At 38.0% G+C, this 24,802-nt stretch overlaps 1 protein-coding gene across 1 annotated transcript in view; it reads right to left on the reverse strand.

The window, feature by feature from the left end:
- LOC128663753 (A.superbus venom factor 1) overlaps positions 1-24,802 on the reverse strand; it is a 489,422-nt gene that overhangs the window by 148,843 nt on the left and 315,777 nt on the right. Inside the window, exons 19-23 of the mRNA XM_053718238.1 lie at positions 15,013-15,098; positions 14,671-14,810; positions 13,733-13,945; positions 13,219-13,285; positions 11,833-11,919 (exon numbers count right to left, since the gene is read on the reverse strand). Coding sequence (XP_053574213.1) covers positions 11,833-11,919; positions 13,219-13,285; positions 13,733-13,945; positions 14,671-14,810; positions 15,013-15,098 — 593 coding nt within the window. The remainder of the gene's footprint in view (positions 1-11,832; positions 11,920-13,218; positions 13,286-13,732; positions 13,946-14,670; positions 14,811-15,012; positions 15,099-24,802) is intronic.

The raw sequence follows: 24,802 nt of genomic DNA on the forward strand, positions 1-24,802 counted from the left end.
GAGACAGGCAGATTGTAGGTTACGTCACAAATTTCAACATTTGCCGGTCTGTAGGCTTTGAAAACTAGATCGGATCAATCTCGCTGCAGAATTCCGGTGCATTTGCGGTTGGGGCTTTGATAAATAGGCCCCAGAGTTCCCTCACACCCCAACATCACTCACACTATAATAAATCTATTAACCCCTATTCCACCGCTCCCTGCCATCGCCGCCACTAAATAATACTATTAACCCCTAAACCTCTGGCCTCCCACATCACTACCACTAAATAAACCTATTAACCCCTAAACTGCCAGCCCCCACATCACAACCTAAATTAAACTATTAACCCCTAAACTTCAAGCCCCCCACATCGCAACAACCTAAATTAAACTATTAACCTCTAAACCTAACCCTAACATTACCCTAACCCTAAACACCTCCTAACTTTAACATCATTAAAATAGAGCTAAATTAAAGTTACAATTATTATTATTATTATTTTCACGTCCCCTAGAAAGTAATACCAGGTTTACAATGAAAGCGCAAACTGTTAATACACTGTCGGAGGCTGTCGATAGGTGTAAAAGAGGAAAATTGTTCTTTTTGAGACCTATTTTCTATTGAAATGATAAAATTTGCAAATAATGCAAGTTATTTAATGTAGAAATAAATTGTTATAAGTAATATATATTGTTGTCTCATGTATAGGAATAGTTGAACTTGTATTCTAATAGAAATATCAGTATATATTTAAATATAATAATAAAAGTAAGCCTAGGGCAGCAATACATATTACTTATATTTATAAAGTGGTAAATATAATTATATTTTAAAAATAATATTTGATTATTGTTAAAAATATGTATTATAAATAAGTGTATCTTTATTTTTCTTGAGAGGTGATCACAGGTAAGGAGCAGGGACGTTAAACGTAAATTCTATAGCATAAGGTCGGGTTACCTTAGCAACTAATTGATTTTCAAGAAATCCGATGTCAGATGGAAGTGTTAACACAACGTTAGCTTACAGCTACATGAAATCTGGTAATAAAATGGAGCCGTAAATTACTTTTAGCTGTCGGCCGCTTCGGTAGATTACGGCTCCATTTTGAATGGCTCAATGGAAGCAAGCTCAATGTCGGGGAGCAGCAAAATAGGGGTTAATACATTTTATTAGTGGCGGCGATGTCGGGAGGGGCAGATTAGGAGATAATAACTTTAATATAGTATTTGCTATGCGGGAGGGCCTTGGCTTAGGGGTTAATAGGTAGTTTATGGGTGTTAGTGTACTTTGTAACACTTTAGTTATGAGTTTTATAACGGTTTTGTAGCGTAAAACTCATAACTACTGCTCTCAGATTGCAAAACGGATCTTGTCGGTATAGGCTGGAATGCAAGCTTTTTAGCCTTACCGCAAAATTTGTAATACCAGCGCTATGGAAGTCCCATGAAAAAACTTAATTTTTACGTGTGCAGGACTGATGTTGCATTACAGGCTAAAAGGCTAGTAGTACAGCTATACCGACAAGACTCGTAATGGCTGCGGTGCTGTTTTAACGCTGAAATTACAATTTTTTTCAGCGTTAAAACACAAACGCAAAACTTGTAATCTAGGTGATATATATTTATGTATATATGTGGTTTTTGTAAGTGGAGATTTAGAGAAAGGAATATATAGTTGTAAATACCTTCTATATAAACCTCTGCTGAATTAATATACATCAAAGGTGAAATAAAGCAAAAGCAACTTAAAATGTTACGCACAAAACAAATTAGAATATATATACACTAAGGAGGTAAGCTTAAAGTGAAGGTAAAGTTTTCATGTTTTCAAGACATTAATGCATCATTGGCTAACATAATAAGCTATTCGCTAAATTTATTCCATTTTATATCACTTATTTCTATTTTTTTTTACTATAGTAAGCTGCCTACCGTTAGCGTGTAAACTCCACCCCACCTCAGCTTCTGTATTTTTTAGGCTGTTACGTATAGAGCGGTCCCACCCGCTCTATGCGCATCTCCAAAGCTCGTACACGATGATCGAAAGCATTGCGCATGCGCAAACCTCCGATTTCTATGACCAATGCGCATGGCTGTTCTGAGACTGCGTTTGGTGCGAGCCGTTCAGTGTCCCTGGGGGTGTGTTTGCGATGTCCAATCAGCTTGCTGGAATTGCTGACAGGCTAAGCGAGTGATGTGCAGGATAGCCTGAGACAGAGTCAGCTGAGAGCGGAGTTACCGTTATCGGATGTGGCAACTTGTATTTGACTGGTCTCTTGGACGTATTTGAGCAATGCCTTCCTAGCGAGGTGAGTGCTGCAGTGGTACCTCTGGAGCCGGTATGAGACCGGGTGAGTCCTTGGATGATCGCAAGGAAACAGTTATCGTGAGCTGCGCACACAAACGTTAGTTTGTAGAAGTCCGTGTAAGAATTAGTTAGTAAGGCTTCAATCTGAAGGTCTTGTGAGTAGCACAATTTCAGGATAAGTAAAGTGAAATTAAAGTACAGCACCCAACCCTGACAGCAACATAGCGCTGAAGGAACAACTATACAGTGTTCATTCAGTGCTATGTTGTGCGATTGAGAGATCAGCATTTTTTTTTTTGACCGGACACGTTTGTAACAATATTTGCTGTAGGTGGTCTGAATTAAAGCTACTGCGCATGCGCGAACGGGAGCGCGCGCTGGAGTACAAGATGTTGAATAGGACAGTAGCGCATGCGCTTTTTGAATAGTAGGCGGGTGACGTAGATCCACGGCCACCTAACGGCCAGAATTTCAGTTGGTAGTTTGAAGAACGTGATCAAGAGGGGAAAAAAAAAAAAAAAAAAAGGGTTGATTGTTATCAGCTTAAAATATAGCTTTTATACAGCTATAACTTTATTTCTAAGATCATTTCATACAGGTTGATGAATGAAACTCATATTTATTTGTGACATATAATTGAATTCTATTTCAGTATATAGGTAAGTTTACCTTCACTTTAAGTATTGACAGAGTAGGAATAAGGCCCCAAGTGGTGAACAGTAATATTGCAGGCTTGAGTAACACAGAGCTCGCTAGGAGACAGGTGATTACTAATTGTTTTAGCAGCTGCATAGCACAGTCTAGGTTGCAAAGCTTGTATGACAATATAGCAGTGGTAGGATATGATTACAAACAGTCAGCAAGTAATGCCTTTAGTAGAGCTTTTGTAAATAGTTACCAGTGGTTTAAGTAGGTGTGTACATTCAGTACATACAGGAGATGAATAGCTAATAAGCTGTGAGCAGAGGCAAATGAGAGAGACACAATCCAGAGTAAACAAAATATGATTTTACCTTGAGAGTTTGCACAAAGTACTTGCACAGAGATACTTCCATCATACGAGTGGCATCCGAAGCTTGAGGAGAGGAATCATAATCACAGAGTCTCTGGAAGGTGTGTCAGAGAGCTAGTTAATAACCAAGCAATGAGGAATGGTGCAGTTGCTATTTATTGATTGGAGAGGTGGTGTGCAAAAGGTAAAATGAATCCAGGTTAAAGGGGCAGAGGAATAGTAGATGTTAAAGGGGCAGAGGAAAATATATGACAGCCCCCCCCCCTCCTCCTCAAGGAGGACCTCCGGGTTTACCAGGATGAGTCTAATGAAACTTCTTCAACAAACGAGGAGCATTGAGATCTGAAGCAGCAATCCAAGAGTCATTGTCTTCCTCATAACCCTTCCATCTGACAAGGTATTAGAGTTGATGATGGCAAATTCTGGAATCAAGAATCTGTGCTACTTCAAATTGTTCCTGTCCATCAATAAGTACCTGAGGTGGAGGAGATACACGATCTGGGAAAGGATTTTCTTTGAATGGCTTAAGCAGTTATATATGAAAGGTAAAATGTATACGATAAGTTGGCGGCATTTGGAGTTTAACCGCATTAGCATGAATGATCTTTATAATCTTGAAAGGTCCAATGTATAGAGCACTTAATTTCTTTGAGGATGTATTTAATTTTAAGTTCTTTGTGGATAGCCATATACTTGATCCCCAATATTGTAGTTAGATGGAGCACGTTTACGCAAGTCATAGTAATGTTTATGCTGGAGCTTGGATGGTTTGATATTAGATTGTAGAATATTTAAGCCATCTTGAATAGTAGTCAATGTATCAGTAACAGCTGGACAGTTGGAGGAGGAGGGAGAAAGAAATTGGAAAGTTGGATGAAATCCATAGTTGGCATATAATGGTGTTTTTTTAGTTGTCAAACAGATGGTGTTGTCAAAGGTGAATTCTGTGTGTGGTAAAAGGTTTAACCAGTTAAAACAGCGAAGCTACTACTCCATCCACTGGTTTGTTCTTTACGATAAACCATTGGTTTGTGGGTGATAAGCACTGCTGAATTTCATTTAGACAGAAAGGGTTTTGCACAATTCTCTCCAGAAGTTGGAAGTAAACTGTACTCCTCTATCAGTTGTGAGACTGGTAGGTAGACCATGTATTCTGACAATGTTGTTTATGAACAACTTAGCTGTCTTAGGGACAGATGGAGGCCTTTTGTAGGGATGAAGTGTGCCATGTTGGTTAGTTGATCGACAACCACCAAGATGGTATCATGTTGCTGTGAAGGAGGGAGTGCAACTATAAAATCCATAGAAAGGAATTGCCAAGGTTTTTTAGGAACAGGTAATGATGTGAGTAATCTATAGGGAGGTCTTCTCTCTGATTTGCAGCGAGCACAAGTGGTGACAAAATCTATGGTAGATCTTAGGCCACCAAAAATGTCATTGTAGTAGTTCTAGGGTCTTCTGTATACCCAGGTGACCCATCAGGGAAGTGTCATGAACATATTTTAAAACAAAGGTTTGTAAAGAACTGGGAATATATAATTTATGTTCTTTATATAGTAGTCCATTGCTCTCTGTATGTAACAGATGATGAGGAGTTGAAACATCTTTTAGTAGAGCTGACTTTAGTTTAGAGCTGAAGTCGCCAAGAATACCAATTAAACGCTCAGGAGGTATAATGGTACTGGGAGCTGGTGGTGCAGGTGATAGGTACATCCTAGAAAGAGAATCGGCTTTTTCATTCCTTGATCCGGGTCAGTAGACAATAGTGTAATTGAATCTTTCAAAATATAGACAGCAACATACTCGTCTGGCAGATAGAGTTTTATTGGTTTTCAGATATTCCATATTTTGATGATCAGAATAAATAATAATAGGTAGTGACGTGATGTCCCAAGTTTCAAAAGCTACTTTTATAGCTAAAAGTTTTATAGTTAAAAGTCCTTTTTCACCAACTGGGTAGTGAGTCTCGGCTAAAGTAAGTACCCTGGAAGGGTAAGTGACAGGATGTATAGGAGCATTCAATGATTTTCTTTGGGAAAGGACTTCTCCAAGGGCGAAGTCTGAGGCATCAACTTCCAGAATATATTGCAAAGATAAATCAGGCATTTGAAGGATGGGTTTTGTAGTGAATCTCTCTTTAAGATGGTTGAAAGCTAGTTGGGCTTCTGTATTCCACACAAATTTTGAATTCATTCCAGTGAGAGTAGTGAGTTGTTTTACAATTGCTGAATAATTTTAAATACATTTCCTATAGAAGTTTGCAAAACCTAGAAACTTTTGTAAACCTTTCTTATTCTGAGGTACAGGCCAGTTTCGAATAGTTTAAATTTTTGTATCTTCTATCTGTATACTACCAGGTGTTATGTGGTAACCCAAAAAACTGATTTGGTCTGTCTCGAAAATACATTTCTCCAATTTTGCATATAAATGATGTGTGCGAAGTCTTGAAAGAACCCAACGTACATGCTTACAATGTTCTTGAATGGAGGAGGAATAGATCAGAAAATAGTCCAGTTATATATCCACGCATACATCCAATAAATCTCAAAAAATATAATTGATAATAAACTGAAAAGTAGCTGGTGCCTAAAACAGCCAGAAAGGCATAACCGGATATTCGTATAAACCATAACTAGTATGGAAAGAAGTCTTCCATTCATCACCCTGCTTTATATGCACAAGGTTATATGTACCTCTAAAATCCAGTTTTGTGAATATACAGTATCTCACAAAAGTGAGTACACCCCTCACATTTTTGTAAATATTTTATTATATATTTTCATGTGACAACACTGAAGAAATGACACTTTGCTACAAAGTAAAGTAGTGAGTGTACAGCCTGTATAACAGTGTAAATTTTACTGTCCCCTCAAAATAACTCAACGCACAGCCATTAATGTCTAAAAAGTGAGTACACCAAGTGGAAATGTCCGAATTGGGCCCAATTAGCCATTTTCCCTCCCAGTGTCATGTGACACGTTAGTGTTACAAGGTCTCAGGTGTGAATGTGGAGCAGGTGTGTTAAATTTGGTATTGTTCTCAAAATCTCTCATACTGGTCACTGGAAGTTCAACATGACACCTCATGGCAAAGAACTCTCTGAGGATCTGAAAAAAAGAATTGTTGCTCTACATAAAGATGGCCTAAGCTATAAGAAGGTTGCCAAGACCCTGAAACTGAGCTGCAGCACAGTGGGCAAGACCATACAGCGGTTTCACAGGACAGGTTCCAATCAGAACAGGCCTCGCCATGGTTGACCAAATAAGTTGAGTGCACGTGCTCAGCGTCATATCCAGAGGTTGTCTTTGGGCAATAGACGTATGAGTGCTGCCAGTATTGCTGCAGAGGTTGAAGGGGTGGGGGGACAGCCTGTCAGTGTTCAGACCACATGCCGCACACTGCATCAAATTAGTCTGCATGGCTGTCATCCCAGAAGGAAGCCTCTTCTAAAGATGATGCACAAGAAAGCCCGCAAACAGTTTGCTGAAGATAAGCAGAATAAGGACATGGATTAATTGAACCATGTCCTGTGGTCCGATGAGACCAAGATAAACTTATTTTGATCAGATGGTGTCAAGCGTGTGTGGAGGGAACCAGGTGAGGAGTACAAAGACAAGTGTGTCTTGCCTACAGTCAAGCATTGTGGTGGGAGTGTCATGGTCTGGGCCTGCATGAGTGCTGCCAGCACTGGGGAGCTTCAGTTCATTGAGGGAACCATGAATGCCAACATATACTGTGTTGCTAAAGAGACACCCACAGAAAATACACACCCTCCCAGAGACATACACAGAAAACACAGACATACATACACACACACAGACACACACCCTCACAGAGACATCCACAAAAAACACAGACATACACACCCACCCTCACAGAGGCATCCAGAGAAAATACACAAAGACAAACACACGCCCACCCTCACAGAGACACCCATAGAAAGACATATGCACACACCCTCACAGACATCCACAGAAAATGCACAAATACATACACACCCACACTCACATAGATACCAACAGAAATAAAAATACATACACACTCATAGAGACACAAACCAAAGCACAAAGACATAAACACAGACACCCACAGAAACACTCACAGGAGGAAACATTTATGCACCTTGCATCCCCTAAATCAACAGTGTGTGACATGCATGATAAAAAAAAATGCAGAAATCATATTTGTAAATGTGCAATCAAAAATAATTCTGTGAATTCAAAATTGTACAATAATGATCTGGGTAGATGGCTAGATGAAGAAAATTACTTTTAAAAGGTTGACATATGTTTGTTTCATATTTTCCCTATTTTCCCCAACCAAGAGTACCACTTCAAATATAGCGTACAAATGTTCCCATATGTCAGCTGTACTTGTGGATTTTGAAAATGCTGTACTCTATATGGTCTTGGTGGAACCATAAGCTGTGGTACTCATACCATTAGATCTGGTTAAATGCAGGATTTAAGGTTGTTGGTATGTATTTCAAAATTAAGTCAGCTGTAGAGTAAACTGAACAGTTTTAAGTTAACCTATCTCATTTCCAACACTGAGCAATCTAAGTCTGAGAGTATAACATGTTATGCAGCTGTAAAAATCTTAGATAAAATGCCTCCTTGTATCTGGAAAGTCCTTGCATAAAGGGGCAGTAAACTGGAATGTAATATATATCATTTGTGTATTGAGGAGGAAACATTTCTGCATGGTTTTAAATATAGAATTTCTACAGCATTGTCAAATAATCATAAATACACTGCTGCTAAAAAAAATGTGTTTTTATGGACCCCTGGCCCCACCATACAACTACTACCACACTAAAGTTACAATCTTAAATTGCACAAAGAAATAAAAAACATTTGCTAAGTAATTCCTACCTCCTCTGCAAATGAAAGTGATCAGCCGTTCTGACTCAGGCACACACTCTACAAACAAAGTGCCAAGTCTGTCTCACACTGTGCATAGCGGCTTAGTGCACACTCAGAAATCCTCTCAAATGCTAATACTTTACTCCTTGTAATAACATTTCCCATGCTCAATTAGTACTCTGCTGTAGTACCCACTGGTGGCTGCCAAAATTTAAAAAAAAATAAAAAAAATTTTGTTTAAAGTTCTTGCCTCATGGGGCCCCCCTAGCCCATTGGGCCCCTGACAGGAGTCACCCCTGTCACCCCCTGATGGCGGCCCTGGTCATCATGGAGGAGTGGAAGAGGACTCTAGGGGCAACCTGTGAAGCTCTGGTGAACTTCATGCCCAAGACGGTTAAGGCAGTGCTGGAAAATAATGCCGGCCACACAAAATATTGACACTTTGGGCCCAATTTTGCACATTTCCACTTAGGGGTGTACTCACTTTTGTTGCTGGTTTAGACATTAATGGCTGTGTGTTGAGTTAATTTAAGGGGACAGCAAATTTACACTTTTATACAGGCTGTACACTCACTACTTTACATTGTAGCAAAGTGTCATTTCTTCAGTGTTGTCACATGAAAAGATATAATAAAATATTTACAAAAATGTGAGGGGTGTACTCACTTTTGTTAGATACTGTAGTAGAATTTTGTAACTTTTCCACTAATTCAGGTATTAGTGGAAGAGGATAGCGATTTTTTTTATAGTAATTTTATTCAATTGGAGGTAGTCAATTATAGGATGCAGTGAGTTGTCTTTATGCTGAACAAAAAAACTTTCCGGCAGCAACTGGAGACATAGAGGGTCTGATGAAGCCTTTATTTAAGATTCTCTTCAATGTAGTTTTTAAGATGGAGTAGTTCTGGTTCAGATATTGAGTAAATATGACCAAATGGTACTATGGCTCCAGGTAAAAGATCAAATGGTCAATCATAGGGTCTGTGCAGAGGTCAAGTCTCTGCTTCTTTTTTGCTAAAGACATCTTGGAATTCATCATACTGGGTGGAATAGCAATAATAGAATACTGAGCTGTAATAATATATTGTATTGAAAACAGTAGTTGGATTTTAATGCCAGATGCATATCACTCCGAGAAATAGTAGGTGAATGTAATTGCAACAACGAAAAACCCAAAACAATTGGGAATAATGGTGATGGTATAACCTCAAAATAACCTAATTCAGTATGTCCTTCATGTGTAGAGATTTGTATAGATATAGTTTGGTGAGTAATAGGTCCTGAAATAGTAAGGGTTCCGTCTATGACTCTTATTGAGTCAGTTGAATTAGGTTATGGAACACAACTGCTGAGATTGTTTTTATATAACATACCCCTAGATTACGAGTTTTGTGCTAAACAGGGTGCAAAACGAACGCAACAAAAGTTGCGTTATTTCACCCTCCATAACACTGCCATTACGAGTTTCTGAAAAGCCTCCTTGTGCGTGCGATATGATGTCATTGAGCTTCATACCTCACAAAATCCAAGGGCTGCTTTGACATGCTCGTGCACTTATTCCCCCATAGACATCAATGGGGAGAGAAAAAATACTAACACCTGAAGTGCAGAATGGAGATCGCCGTAACGCAACCCCATTGATGTCCGTGGGGAAAAAAGTTAAGTTTAAACCTAACACCCTAACATAAAACCCAGGTATAAACACCCCTAATCCTCCTCCCCCAACATCGCTGCCACCTAAATAACGTTATAAACCTCTAATCTGCCGCTCCAGACATCGCCGCCACTCATAAAAGTTATTAACCCCTATTCTGCCACTCCCCAACATCACCGCCACTAATAAAAGCTATTAACCCCTAATCCGCCACTCCCCAACATCGCCGCCACTATAATAAAGTTATTAACCCCCAAATCTCCAGCCTCCCACATCTCCACCACTAAATAAACCTATTAACCCTAAACCTCCGGCCTCCCACATCTCCACCCCTAAATAAACCTATTAACCCCTAAACCGCCGGCCCCCACATCACAAAACACTAAATTAAACGATTAACCCCTAAACCTAACTCCCCAACATCGCCGCCCCTATAATAAAGTTATTAACCCCAAAACCTCCAGCCTCCCACATCTCCACCACTAAATAAACCTATTAACCCCTAAACCTCCAGCCTCCCACATCTCCACCACTAAATAAACCTATTAACCCCTAAACCGCCGGCCCCCCACATCGCAAAACACTAAATTAAACGATTAACCCCTAAACCTAACACCCCCCCTAATGTTAAATTAAAATATAACTCTATTTAAATAAAAAAAACTGACCTGTGAAATAAAAATAAACCTAACATTAAACTATAAATCAACCTAACATTACTATTATAATAAAATAAATAAACTACCAATAGCCCTTAAAAGGGCCTTTTTTGTAAGACATTGCCCTAAAGAAATCAGCTCTTTTACCTGAAAAAAAAATACAAAGTCCCCCCAAAGGTAAAACCCACCACCCAACAAATTGCCCAAAATAAATAAAAAACCTAACTCTAAAAAAAACCTAAGCTACCCATTGCCCCTAAAGGGGCATTTGTATGGGCATTGCGCATTGCCCTTAAAAGGGCATTTAGCTCTTTTTCAAAGCCCAAAACCCTAATCTAAAAAAAAACCCACCCAAAAAAAAAAAAAAAAAAACTAACACTAACCCCAGAAGATCTACTCATGGTTTCTGAAGTCCGGACATCCATCTTCATCCGGGAGGCGAGGTCTTCATCCATTCCGGGAGCGTCTTCTATCTTCATCCCGGCGGCCCGGAGCGGAGCCATCCTGAAAGCCGAAGTCATCCTGCGCGGAGTGTCCTCTTCATACGGTTGCCGCCGTACACTGAAGTTGAATGCAAGGTAACCGTTTCAAAATGGCGTACATTGCATTCCTATTGGCTAATTTGATTTTTCAAATTCAAATTAGCTAATAGGATGAAAGCTTCTGAAATCCTATTGGCTGTTCAAAAACAGCCAATAGGATGAGAGCTACTGAAATCCTATTGGCTGATTTAAACATGTCCCCCAGTTGAATGGAGGTGTAAAGAAACATGCATTTGGAAAACTAAGGTATTAAATCTATAGAATTATCACAAGTTGTCCTCAGCATGAGCACTGATATTTTAACATGTTGGTAATTTTTACTTATGTTTTAAAGATATATGTATGACTTTTTAAATTCTTTTGGATTAAAGGTTAAGTTTCATAGGATGCTACCTTAGTTCACATAACTCCAAATATATACATGATAAGGTGTATCTGATGACTTGAATTATATAGTTTTTTCAAGTCTGTGCCATATAAAGTATTCTTGCTTTTCTTTATATCCCTCTTTGGACTAAAATACGTAATCTTAGGAACCTGCTCATGTCTGGAGCCCTATATGGCAGCAATTTTGCAAGAATGTTATCCATTTGCAAGAACGCTAGATGGCAGTGCTATTTCCTACAGTATGTAGTGCTCCTAACACTTACTTTAGTATCTCTTTAAGAAAGAATAACATAGAAACGAAGAATGTTAAATTTAATACTTTTAAAATTGAATGCTCTGAATCACAAATATTATTTTTTTATCTCTGTAAATATTAAATAAGAACACATATTTGCAATAGCCAAGGCTAAGCCATTCTCACCTTGGATTCTGATAATGTTGACAATTTCAGTACTGGGGACAATTTTCTGTATGTCAGTTGCTGGGATATTCTCTTCTTGAACCCCATCTGTAGGGGATTTGGAAATTAATTATTTAAATCACATCTTAAATATAATTACTTTACAAACAATATCAAATAGTGTGTAGCTTTTATTAAAAATACATGGAAGTAATTTACCAATCAATTACTTTTCATTAGGCAATTTAAGAAGCCTAAAGGGAGTCTGTACAAAGCTAAACACAACAACAATAGGACTTTGGCAAATAATACTAGAAGATGTATAATATTGTTTTTATAAATGTTTTATATGTTTTTATTACTCCATTAATATGTTCCCCAAGCTAATGCAAGGCCCCAAGTACATTCTGTGGGGCCTATCTATCAAGCTCCGAAAGGAGCTTGACGGCCCGTGTTTCTGGCGAGTCTTTAGACTCACCAGAAACTAGACATGTGCGATTCGGTTCGGTTCGATTCGGAAATTTGGAAAATTCGGAAAATTCGGAGATTCGGATCGAACCGAATCTCCGAATTAAAATAGTGCCGAATCTACCGAATAAATCCGAATAACTTCGGATTTATTCGGATTTATTCGGTAGATTCGGATGGCCATGGATTACACTAGTATTGTACAGTATATTAGGTTATATCACTCTGCTATGGGTTATTACACCTAATGTACAGTACATAATACTAGTCTAATCCCACCTAACACTTACCGAAATTCCGAATTTCCGAACCGAATCTAACCAAATCCAGACGAATTTATTCGAATCTGAATGAATCAGAAACAAATCCGAACCGAATTTATTAGAATCCGAATGAATCCGAAACAAATCCGAACCAAATTGATTCAAATTTTTCTGAATTCGAATTGCTCCGAACCGAAATTCGAAAAAATCCGAATCGATCCGAACCGAACCAAATTTTTTCGCCATGCACATGTCTACCAGAAACAGCAGTTATGAAGCAGCGGTCACAAAGATCGCTGCTCCATAACCCTGTCCGCCTGCTCTGAGCAGGCGAACAGGAATCGCAACAATTCAAACCGATCAAGTACAATCGGGTTGATTGACAGCTCCCTGCTGGCGGCCCATTGGCTGCGAGTCTGCAGGGGGCGGCGTTGCACCGGCAGCTCTTGTGAGCTGCTGGTGCAATGTTAAATGCATTCAGCGATGTCTTGCGGATCTGATCCGGACTGTCGGATCAGGTCCGCAAGACATTTCTTAAAAATGCCTCTGTGTGTGAAACAGATTTGATTAATCAATTACCCCCTCCATATATAAAAAATGTATGTTAACATTGTTTTAATACATTCTTCTTTAAAAACACAAGAAAAAATATGGGTACTGATAGAAAAATGCAGACCTTTTCCTTTTACTTCTGGCTCCAGGGTGACTGATTTTATAGTTTGGGACACACGCGTCCCTTCAGGCTGTAATAGAGCATTAAAAGAATTAAAGTTGTCTAAAGCAAAAGTACCTCTGACCTAGAATTTATGTATTATTCATTAACACTGTCTATGTCAGTCTTAAATCTTGTGATTGTCTACTACACACATATACCTAGATTACAAGTGGAGCACAAAATTGAGTTTTTGGGAGCTCGATATTTACACTCCACTCAGTAATACCAGTGCACGAAAATGTATTACAAAGCAAACGCGACCTCACAGGAGCATTAACCAGCCACTTGCAATAGCTGGTTATTTAACGTGCTCCCGTAAAGGGGTACATTTGCACATTAAATAGCGCTGCACTTTAAACCACACTTTTATCCCTAAAGTACCTGAATAAATCTTATCCAAAGTATAGTTAGAACTGCTCTCTGATATAAATACAAAATGGATCTATTGCTATTTTTATCTCAAAACATTGCTCACCACAACTTTCAGTTTCTTCCTGACACCGCTTGATCTAATTGATCCAGCAACAGCTGCCTTCACCTCCACATCATGCAGACCCAGAGAGAGAGGCACAATAATGAAGGGTACAACCACTGAGGAGAGACCCTTAATGTTCACCTCCTGACTGAACTTATTTTTGGCTGTAGACAAACTGCAGAACGTTGGGTTGTAAGTGAGGTCTACCCGTACCTAGAATATAGACAGAAAAAAATAGCAAAGTCTCAACTTATGGAATTGGAATATGGCAAGAAATTAGGAAATCAAACAAGACACAGAAATACACAGAAAGATTGAAAGGTACTGGCCTTAATTTATCAGACCTTGATCATTTGTAAACTAGCAGTTTATAGGTCTCACAGTGGTAATCCCCACTGAATTTATTAAGAGAAGTAACTGGTTTCTAGTTTCCTTTGAGTTGCTTCCCTTACAAAATAAGTTCCAGGGAAAGCTACATATTGTACGGGCCTGTGAGATTTAACATGGCGGCACCCAGTGCTGCTAAAACCTCTCTAAAGCAAATATAGTACAAAATGGAGTGATTTACTTTAGTGTAAATTATACTTTCTAGCTGTTTCAAACACATAATTTATGTCTATAATTTCAGATAGTTTGTTTCATCTTATAAGAAAACCTCGCTTATAACAATTGTAAACAATCCAAAGTCACGTAGAGCTTACACCTATTCTGCCCTTCTAGAGTATCTTCCAAACAAGCACTTACGTCCATTGGGGGTGTAACCACTGGAGCTGGAGACAACATTCTCTTCCAACGTCAGCAATAATAACAGATAACAGACATTATAAAGTAAAATCGTAAATTATTACTGGAAACTATGAACTCTAAACTGATTTACAATATAAAAGATACATCTCTAAAATGAAAAAACAAAACTTTTTTTCTTATAGACCATTTACCTTAATTTCCTTGTCCAAGTCATTGTACACAATGGCCCTGAGCTCCACCTGTTCATTCTTCATAACAGAATTTGGAAGACTCAAATCAATAAAAAAATATTTTACAACCTGAATCTCATAAGGCTGAGCAACACAGATACCTGCGAATGAAAACAGAAAACTCTCACATAAAAATGATATGGGGCAAAATGAAGACAAATATGTACAAAAGCGAAGCAGATAATCTAAATCCTAAGTAAAACCACCTCCTACATGAAATCATGCACCTCCAGTTGATAGAAAGAATATCATTACAACATACACCTATAAAAGACACACTTTCTCAAAATGGACTCTGCTCACCTTTATTTTCAGACATACTAACAGCCAACACCTCCCATGTAGTGATAGAATCTTTCAGGAAAACCCTTATGTCCTTAGTCGATATGCTGAGTAAGAAACAAATCAGTTGTTACTGCGTTATTAAGGATGTAATAACTCACATATGATTATACTGAGATTGGAGATAAAATATTTAAAGGGATCTAATACAGAGGTTTACCACAAATATTAACTATACTACTTATATGCATTACATTAACATTGTAATATGTAGTTCTATAATTAATTGTGTTTTTCTACAATAATCAGCAATTAAAAATAAAATATAACAATAAATCTTAAGTTATCAACCAGAGCTCTGAAGTCACGCAAACCTAATGCATGTTAAATTTAATTGTGCTCAAGCGAGCAAATTTACTTTCAAATCCTTATGCGCAAGCTATTTCTGTTGTGCACAAAAAACAGAAAAATCCCATATCGCTTGCATGCTACAGTTATCTCGCCAACTATATACAGATGATGTTTGCTCCAAATTTGTATTACACATATTTAAGTGACAGAAAAGTAATATATTCTACACTAGAGACAAAAATAAGTTAAACTGTAGGGAAAACATTTCAGTTTAATTTGTATTTGGTGCAAAATGAGACTTTGTGGCCGATTTATTAAAGCTTCAACTGATAATACGCTGGAATATCACGTCAAATTAGACGCAAAGTTGGTCCGCCGTAGTTAACAAAGCGTCAAGATCATCAAATGTTGAAATGTGTGACGTAATATATGCTCCCTCTATCTCAATCCGACGCAGATCGATGCTTGCGTCATTTCAGATGTTTCTAATTCAGATTTCACCCTCTTCCCAATTTATCAAACATTCAACAGGTACGCTTGTGTCTTTTCCGCCGCAGCATACCTATCGTTCAAACCACCACCCTTGAGGCCGTGAATGCCAAACTCAGAAAGGTTATGTTAGATGCTGCAAGAGAATGAAGCTTATTACATATTTATGTTAATTAGAAAGTTGATTACAATTGAATACTTTTTCTAAATCACACAGAAAACAAAGACGCATATTCAGTATCTAAATAATATGTTAAATAACAATATTATAATTACATTTCATTTCAAGTGACAGATTAATTTCAAAAGTAGTTTTGACAGGTAATGTTTGTCTGGCAGCAAGACTAGTAGATATAGGGATAAAAATGAAATAAATACATTAAATACTATAGCTAACTTCCTTTTTTGATCAACCGCTGTGACGTCACACGCCATTACGGGCCGTTATAGAGCTTGCAACACTTAGAGGATTTCAGTTTTGCTACAGATTGCAACACGATCAACAACAAAACCCCAAACTCACTTCTCAACCTTAGAGTAGGGATATTCATGGAATAATCATTCAAGGTACTTATTTGAGAAGCCTCCTCAATTAATAATCATAAATAACGATACTAAAATGTTATATGTGCCTGTACATTACCTCTCAGCTACTCTCTAAAGCTTATTCAAAGTTTGAATGCATTCTAGGTTAAAGTAAATTCCTGACAATACATTGTTTCACTATATCATTATTTGTATATGAATATTAATTATTACATTTACGTACGTTATAAGGTTATGAATTTATGCTTACTCTGTTGCGCAACTCCATCAATCTAATTTGGCAACATTAGAGTTAAGTTATATTCCTGACCTAAGATACAACCTGCAGATTCATTGCCTTAAAGGGACAGTCTAGGCCAAAATAAACTTTCATGATTCAGATAGAGCATGTAATTTTAAACAATTTTCCAATTTACTTTTATCACCAATTTTGCTTTGTTCTCTTGGTATTCTTAGTTGAAAGCTTAACCTAGGAGGTTCATATGCTAACTTCTTAGACCTTGAAGCCCACCTCTTTCAGATTTAATTTCAACAGTTTTTCACCACTAGAGGGTGTTAGTTCACATATTTCATATAGATAACACTGTGCTCGTGCACGTGAAGTAATCTGGGAGCAGGCACTGATTGGCTAGACTACAAGTCTGTCAAAAGAACTGAAAAAAGGGGCAGTTTGCAGAGGCTTAGATACAAGATAATCACAGAGGTTAAAAGTATATTATTATAACTGTGTTGGTTATGCAAAACTGGCAAATGGGTATTAAAGGGATTATCTATCTTTTAAAACAATAACAATTCTGGTGCAGACTGTCCCTTTAATTGTGAATCATACCACTTATTTTGGTTGCCTTCCTATTCGGTCCATATTCTCAGTTTGCAAGGTTTCTACTACACATACCAAGCTAGTTAAAACTATAGAAATTACATTAGAATCCTGCAGTTGTGGTTCATAGCAAAATTAAATACTATAAAATCCCTTATAGGAAAAACCTCTCACAGTACTACCAAGCCCCGAAAAATAAATGGACCCAGCAGAACTTATAAATCATGTCAATGCCCTTATGCAGAGGGTTGAATCACTCACTAAAGGGTTAACTCCTCTACAACAGGAGAATATTTCACTCAAAACTTATATAAATGATAAGTTAGAGTCACTTAGACATACTGATGTTCTACCTGAACCGCAGGTTAGCCCCCCTGAAAAGTTTTTTGGAGAACGTAACCTATTCAGAGAATTTAAGAATGCTTGCTTGCTGTTGTTTGCCTTAAAGCCCAAGACTTATCCCAGAGAGCGCATTAAATCATATCTCAGGGGGGAGCCCCGTACCTGGGCTAACACTTATTTTGAGTTAAATGACCCTATTCTTCATTCTTTAGACATATTTTTTAAAGCTATGGGGCCTAGTTATCAAGCCGTCAACCTCAAATATGCTGGAATTCTGCAGCGTATTTGTGGCGAGGCTGATTCGCCTTAGTTATCAAGCCCTAGACACCGGCAAAAGTAGAATTTTGTGATGTAAGCTTCGATCCGCCGGACTCAGTCCGACACAGATCGATGCTTACGTCACTACAGATGTTCCGCACACAAGTGCGGCACAATCTGACTACTTTTGCTAGTTATCAAAAAACTAGCAGGTACGCTCGGCACTTTTCCGGCCCAGCGTACCTGGTTTTCAAACCGTCGCCCTGGAGGTGGCGGATCCCATAGGAATCAATGGGATTCTGACCATAGCGAAAGTTCATGTTCGCTGCTGCCAGACATCCCATTGATTCCTATGGTAGTTTCTACATCTAACACCCTAACATGTACCCCAAGTCTAAACACCCCTAATCTGTCCCCCCCTACACCGCCGCAACTAAATAAAGTGTTTACCCCCTAAACCGCCGCTCCTGGAGCCCACCGCAAGCTATAATAAATATGTTAACCCCTAAACCGCCGCTCCTGGTGCCCGCCGCAACTATAATATATGTATTAACCCCTAAACCACCGCTCCCGGTGCCCGCCGCAACTATAATATATATATTAACCCCTAAACCACCGCTCCCGGACCCCGCTGCCACCTACATTACACCTATTAACCCCTATCCTGCCCCCCCTACACCGCCACCACTATAATAAATTTATTAACCCCTATCCTGCCCCCCCTATACCGTCACCACCTATAATAAATTTATTAACCCCTATCCTGCCCCCCCTACATCGCCGCCACTGTAATAAAATTATTAACCCCTAAAACTAAGTCTAACACTAACCCTAACACCCCCCTAACTTAAATATTAATTAAATAAATCTAAATAATATTTCTCTTATTAACTAAATTATTCCTATTTAAAAATAAATACTTACCTTTAAAATAAACCCTAATATAGCTACACTATAAATAATAATTATATTGTAGCTATATTAGGATTTATTTTTATTTTACAGGCAACTTTCAATTTATTTTAACTAGGTACAATAGCTATTAAATAGTTATTAACTATTTAATAGCTACCTAGTTAAAATAAAGAGAAATTTACCTGTAAAATAAAAACTAACCTAAGTTACAATTACACCTAACACTACACTATACTTTAATACATTATTCCTATTTAAAACTAAATACTTACCTGTAAAATAAACCCTAAGATAGCTACAATATAATTAATAATTACATTGTAGCTATTTTAGGATTTATATTTATTTTACAGGTAACTGTATTTATTTTAGCTAGTTAGAATAGTTATTAAATAGTTATTAACTATTTAATAACTACCTAGCTAAAAGAAATACAAAATTACCTGTAAAATAAATCCTAACCTAAGTTACAATTAAACCTAACACTACACTATCATTAAATTAATTAAATAAATTACCTACAAATAACTACTATTAAATTAAAATAAATAAACTAACTAAAGTACAAAAAATTAAAAAAGCTAAGTTACAAAAAATAAAAAAAATAAGTTACAATTTTACAGGCAAAAGAGCTGTTTTCTTTGGGGCATGCCCCGCAAAAGGCCCTTTTAAGGGCTGGTAAGGTAATAGAGCTGATAACTTTTTAATGTAGAATAGGGTAGGGAATTTTTTTATTTTGGGGGCTTTGTTATTTTATTAGGGGGCTTAGATTAGGTGTAAGTAGCTTAAAATTGTTGTAATATTTTTGAAATGTTTTTAACTTATTTTTTTATTTTTTGTAACTTAGCTTTTTTATTTTTTGAAATTTAGTTAGTTTATTTAATTTAATTTAATAGTAGTTATTTGTAGGTAATTTATTTAATTAATTTAATGATAGTGTAGTGTTAGGTTTAATTGTAACTTAGGTTAGGATTTATTTTACAGGTAATTTTGTATTTCTTTTAGCTAGGTAGTTATTAAATAGTTAATAACTATTTAATAACTATTCTTACTAGCTAAAATAAATACAAAGTTACCTGTAAAATAAAATCCTAAAATAGCTACAATGTAATTATTAATTATATTGTAGCTATCTTAGGGTTTATTTTACAGGTAAGTATTTAGTTTTAAATAGGAATAATTTATTAAAGTATAGTGTAGTCTTAGGTGTAATTGTAACTTAGGTTAGTTTTTATTTTACAGGTAAATGTCTCTTTATTTTAACTAGGTAGCTATTAAATAGTTAATAACTATTTAATAGCTATTGTACCTAGTTAAAATAAATTGAAAGTTGCCTGTAAAATAAAAATAAATCCTAAGATAGCTACAATATAATTATTATTTATATTGTAGCTATATTAGGGTTTATTTTAAAGGTAATATTTATTTTTAAATAAGATTAATTTAGTTAATAAGAGAAATATTATTTAGATTTATTTAATTAATATTTAAGTTAGGGGGTGTTAGGGTTCGGGTTAGACTTAGGGGTTAATAATTTTATTTTAGTGGTGGCGGTGTAGGGGGGCAGGATAGGAGTTAATACATTTATTATAGGTGGCGACGGTGTAGGGGGGCAGATTAGGGGTTAATAAGTTTAATATAGGTTGCAGCGGGGTCTGTGAGTGGCGGTTTAGGGGTTAAACTATTTATTTAGTTGCGGCAAGGTCCGGGATCCGCAGGATAGGGGTTAATAACTTTATTATAGGTGGCGGCGGTATAGGGGGGGCAGGATAGGGGTTACTAGGTATAATGTAGGTGGCGGCGGGGTCCGGGAGCGGTGGTTTAGGGGTTAATACATTTATAAGAGTTGCGGCGGGGTCTAGGAGCGGCGGATTAGGGGTTAATAACTTTATTTAGTTGCGGGGGGCTCCGGGGGTGCCGGTATAGGGGGTAGAACAGTGTAGTTAGTGTGGGTGCTTAGTGACAGGCTAGCAATAAAGCTGTCAAAAAGCTGAAGAGCAGCGAGATCGGATGAGTGATAACTCTCACAGTCCGCTGCTCATCGCCCCGTACTTGGTGCACAGCTTTTTGACAGCTTTATTGATAACTTAGGCGAAATTTTTCAGGTCCGCGGCAGCGATGGTAGGCGAGCTTAGGTGGGCGTATTGGACCGGCGAAGGCAGGTAAAGTAGACGGCTTGATAACTAGGCCCCTAAGGCTCAACTTTATGAGGACCCCCATAAACAGTTAACAGCTGAAACAGCCATGCACTCACTAAAACAAAATAAAAGACCAGTAGAGGACTACATTACCAACTTCAAAAAATGGTCCAGGGATACTGGTTGGAATGACCTTTCTCTAAGGAATCAGTTCCGTTTAGGTCCCTCTTAGTCATTGAAAGACGAATTAGCAAAAGTAGATATACCAGATACACTTGATGATTTAGTTTGCTTAAGTATTACACTTGACAGGAGAATAAGAGAGAGACGGCAGGAGAAAAATATCACAGATTACTCCACAAAAAGAACACGTTCATCCTATAGCTCCTCCGCTAATATAAAAACAAATACTAAACCTTCCACTGAGCCAATGGAAAATGGATTCCTTAGGGGACCTCTCAACCAACAAGAAAAACTTAGGAAACACGCAAATAACCTTTGCATGTACTGTGCTGCATCCAAACATGTTGTGAAAGACTGCCCTCTACTGCTACGTCAGAAGAAGGGTAAGAATATAGATATTCTGGCCCCTAGTTATCAAGCCGTCAACCTCAAATACACTGGAATTCTGCAGCGTATTTGTGGCGAGGCTGATTCGCCTTAGTTATCAAGCCCTTTACACCGGCAAAAGTAGAATTTTGTGACGTAAGCTTCGATCCTCCGGACTCAGTCCGACACAGATCGATTCTTACATCACTCCAGATGTTCCGCACACAAGTTCGGCACAATCTGACTACTTTTGCTAGTTATCAAAAAACTAGCAGGTACGAACGGCACTTTTCCGACCCAGCGTACCTGGAGGCGGCGGATCCCATAGGAATCAATGGGAGTCTGACCATAGCGAAAGTTCATGTTCGCTGCTGCCCGACATCCCATTGATTCCGCAACTAAATAAATGTATTACCCCCTAAACCACCGCTCCTGGAGCCCACCGCAAGCTACATTATACATATTAACCCCTAATCTGTCCCCCCCTACACCGCCGCAACTAAATAAAGTTATTACCCCCTAAACCGCCACTCCTGGAGCCCACCGCAAGCTACATTATACATATTAACCCCTAATCTGCCCCCCCAACACCGCTGCAACTAAATAAAGTTATTAACCCCTAAACTGCCGCTCCCGGACACCGCCGCAACTATAATAAATGTATTAACCCCTAAACCGCCGCTCCCGGACCCCGACGCCACCTATATTAAACTTATTAACCCCTAATCTGCCCCCCCTACACTGTCGCCACCTATAATACATTTATTAACCCCTATCCTGCCCCCCTACACCGCCGCAACCTATAATAAATTTATTAACCCCTACCCTGCCCCCCCTACACCGCTGCAACTATAGTAAAATTAATAACCCCTAAACCTAAGTCTAACCCTAACCCTAACACCCCCCTAACTTAAATATTAATTAAATACATCTAAATAAATTTAACTCTTATTAAATTAATTATTCCTATTTAAAACTAAATCCTTACCTTTTAAATAAACCCTAATATAGCTACACTATAAATAATAATTTTATTGTAGCTATCTAAGGATTTATTTTTATTTTACAGGCAAATTTCAATTTATTTTAACTAGGTACAATAGCTATTAAATAGTTATTAACTATTTAACAGCTACCTAGTTAAAATAAAGAGAAATTAACCTGTAAAATAAAAACTAACCTAAGTTACAATTACACCTAACACTACACTATACTTAAATAAATTATTCCTATTTAAAACTAAATACTTACCTGTAAAATAAACCCAAACGCCTAGATTTAGAGTTTTGTCGGTAACGACCCGCGTAGCTAACGCTGGCTTTTTTCTGGCCGCACCTTTAAAATAACTCTGGTATTGAGAGTCCACAGAATGTCTGCGTTAGGCTCCAAAAAGGGAGCGTACAGGCATATTTAACGCCACTGCAACTCTCGATACCAGAGTTGCTTACGGACGCGGCCAGCCTCAAAAACGTGCTCATGCACGATTCCCCCATAGGAAACAATGGGGCTGTTTGAGCTGACAAAAAACCTAACACCTGCAAAAAAGCCGCGTTCAGCTCCTAACGCAGCCCCATTGTTGTCTATGGGGAAACACTTCCTACGTCTGCACCTAACACCCTAACATGTACCCTGAGTCTAAACACCCCTAACCTTACACTTATTAACCTCTAATCTGCCGCCCCCGCTATCGCTGACCCCTGCATATTATTATTAACCCCTAATCTGCCGCTCCGTAAACCGCCGCTACTTACATTATCCCTATGTACCCCTAATCTGCTGCCCCTAACACCGCCGACCCCTATATTATATTTATTAACCCCTAATCTGCCCCCCACAACGTCGCCTCCACATGCCTACACTTATTAACCCCTAATCTGCCGACCGGACCGCACCGATATTATAATAAAGTTATTAACCCCTAATCCGCCTCACTAACCCTATAATAAATAGTATTAACCCCTAATCTGCCCTCCCTAACATCGCCGACACCTAACTTCAAACATTAACCCCTAATCTGCCGACCGGAGCTCACCGCTATTCTAATAAATGTATTAACCCCTAAAGCTAATTCTAACCCTAACACTAACACCCCCTAAATTAAATATAATTTAAATCTAACGAAATTAATTAACTCTTATTAAATAAATTATTCCTATTTAAAGCTAAATACTTACCTGTAAAATAAACCCTAATATAGCTACAATATAAATAATAATTACATTGTAGCTATTTTAGGATTAATATTTATTTTACAGGCAACTTTGTAATTATTTTAACCAGGTACAATAGCTATTAAATAGTTAAGAACTATTTAATAGTTACCTAGTTAAAATAATAACAAAATTACCTGTAAAATAAATCCTAACCTAAGATACAATTAAACCTAACACTACACTATCATTAAATTAATTAAATAAAATACCTACAATTATCTACAATTAAACCTAACACTACACTATCAATAAATTAATTAAATACAATTCCTACAAATAAATACAATTAAATAAACTAACTAAAGTACAAAAAATAAAAAAGAACTAAGTTACAAAAAATAAAAAAATATTTACAAACATTAGAAAAAATTACAACAATTTTAAACTAATTACACCTACTCTAAGCCCCCTAATAGAATAACAAAGACCCCCAAAATAAAAAAATGCCCTACCCTATTCTAAATTACTAAAGTTCAAAGCTCTTTTACCTTACCAGCCCTGAACAGGGCCCTTTGTGGGGCATGCCCCAAAGAATTCAGCTCTTTTGCCTGTAAAAAAAACACATACAATACCCCCCCCCCAACATTACAACCCACCACCCCCATACCCCTAATCTAACCCAAACCCCCCTTAAATAAACCTAACACTAAGCCCCTGAAGATCTTCCTACCTTGTGTTCACCTCGCCGGGTTCACCGATCGGTCCAGAGTCTTGATCCAAGCCCAAGCGGGGGGCTGAAGAGTGATGTCCATCCTCGGGCTGAAGTCTGGATCCAAGCGGCGGCTGAAGAAATCCATCATCGGGCTGAAGTCGGAAGTCCATCATCGGGATGAAGTCTTCTATCAAGCCGCATCTTCAATCTTCTTTCTTCTGGAGCGGAGCGGAGCCATCTTCTTCCAAGCCGACGCGGAACATCCTCTTCAACCGACGACTAGACGACGAATGACGGTTCCTTTAAGGGACGTCATCCAAGATGGCGTCCCTCGAATTCCGATTGGCTGATAGGATTCTATCAGCCAATCGGAATTAAGGTAGGAATATTCTGATTGGCTGATGGAATCAGCCAATCAGAATCAAGTTCAATCCAATTGGCTGATCCGATCAGCCAATCAGATTGAGCTTGCATTCTATTAGCTGATCGGAATAGCCAATAGAATGCGAGCTCAATCTGATTGGCTGATCGGATCAGC

This window comes from Bombina bombina, chromosome 6 (assembly GCF_027579735.1).
Source record: "Bombina bombina isolate aBomBom1 chromosome 6, aBomBom1.pri, whole genome shotgun sequence".
Classification (NCBI taxonomy): domain Eukaryota; kingdom Metazoa; phylum Chordata; class Amphibia; order Anura; family Bombinatoridae; genus Bombina; species Bombina bombina.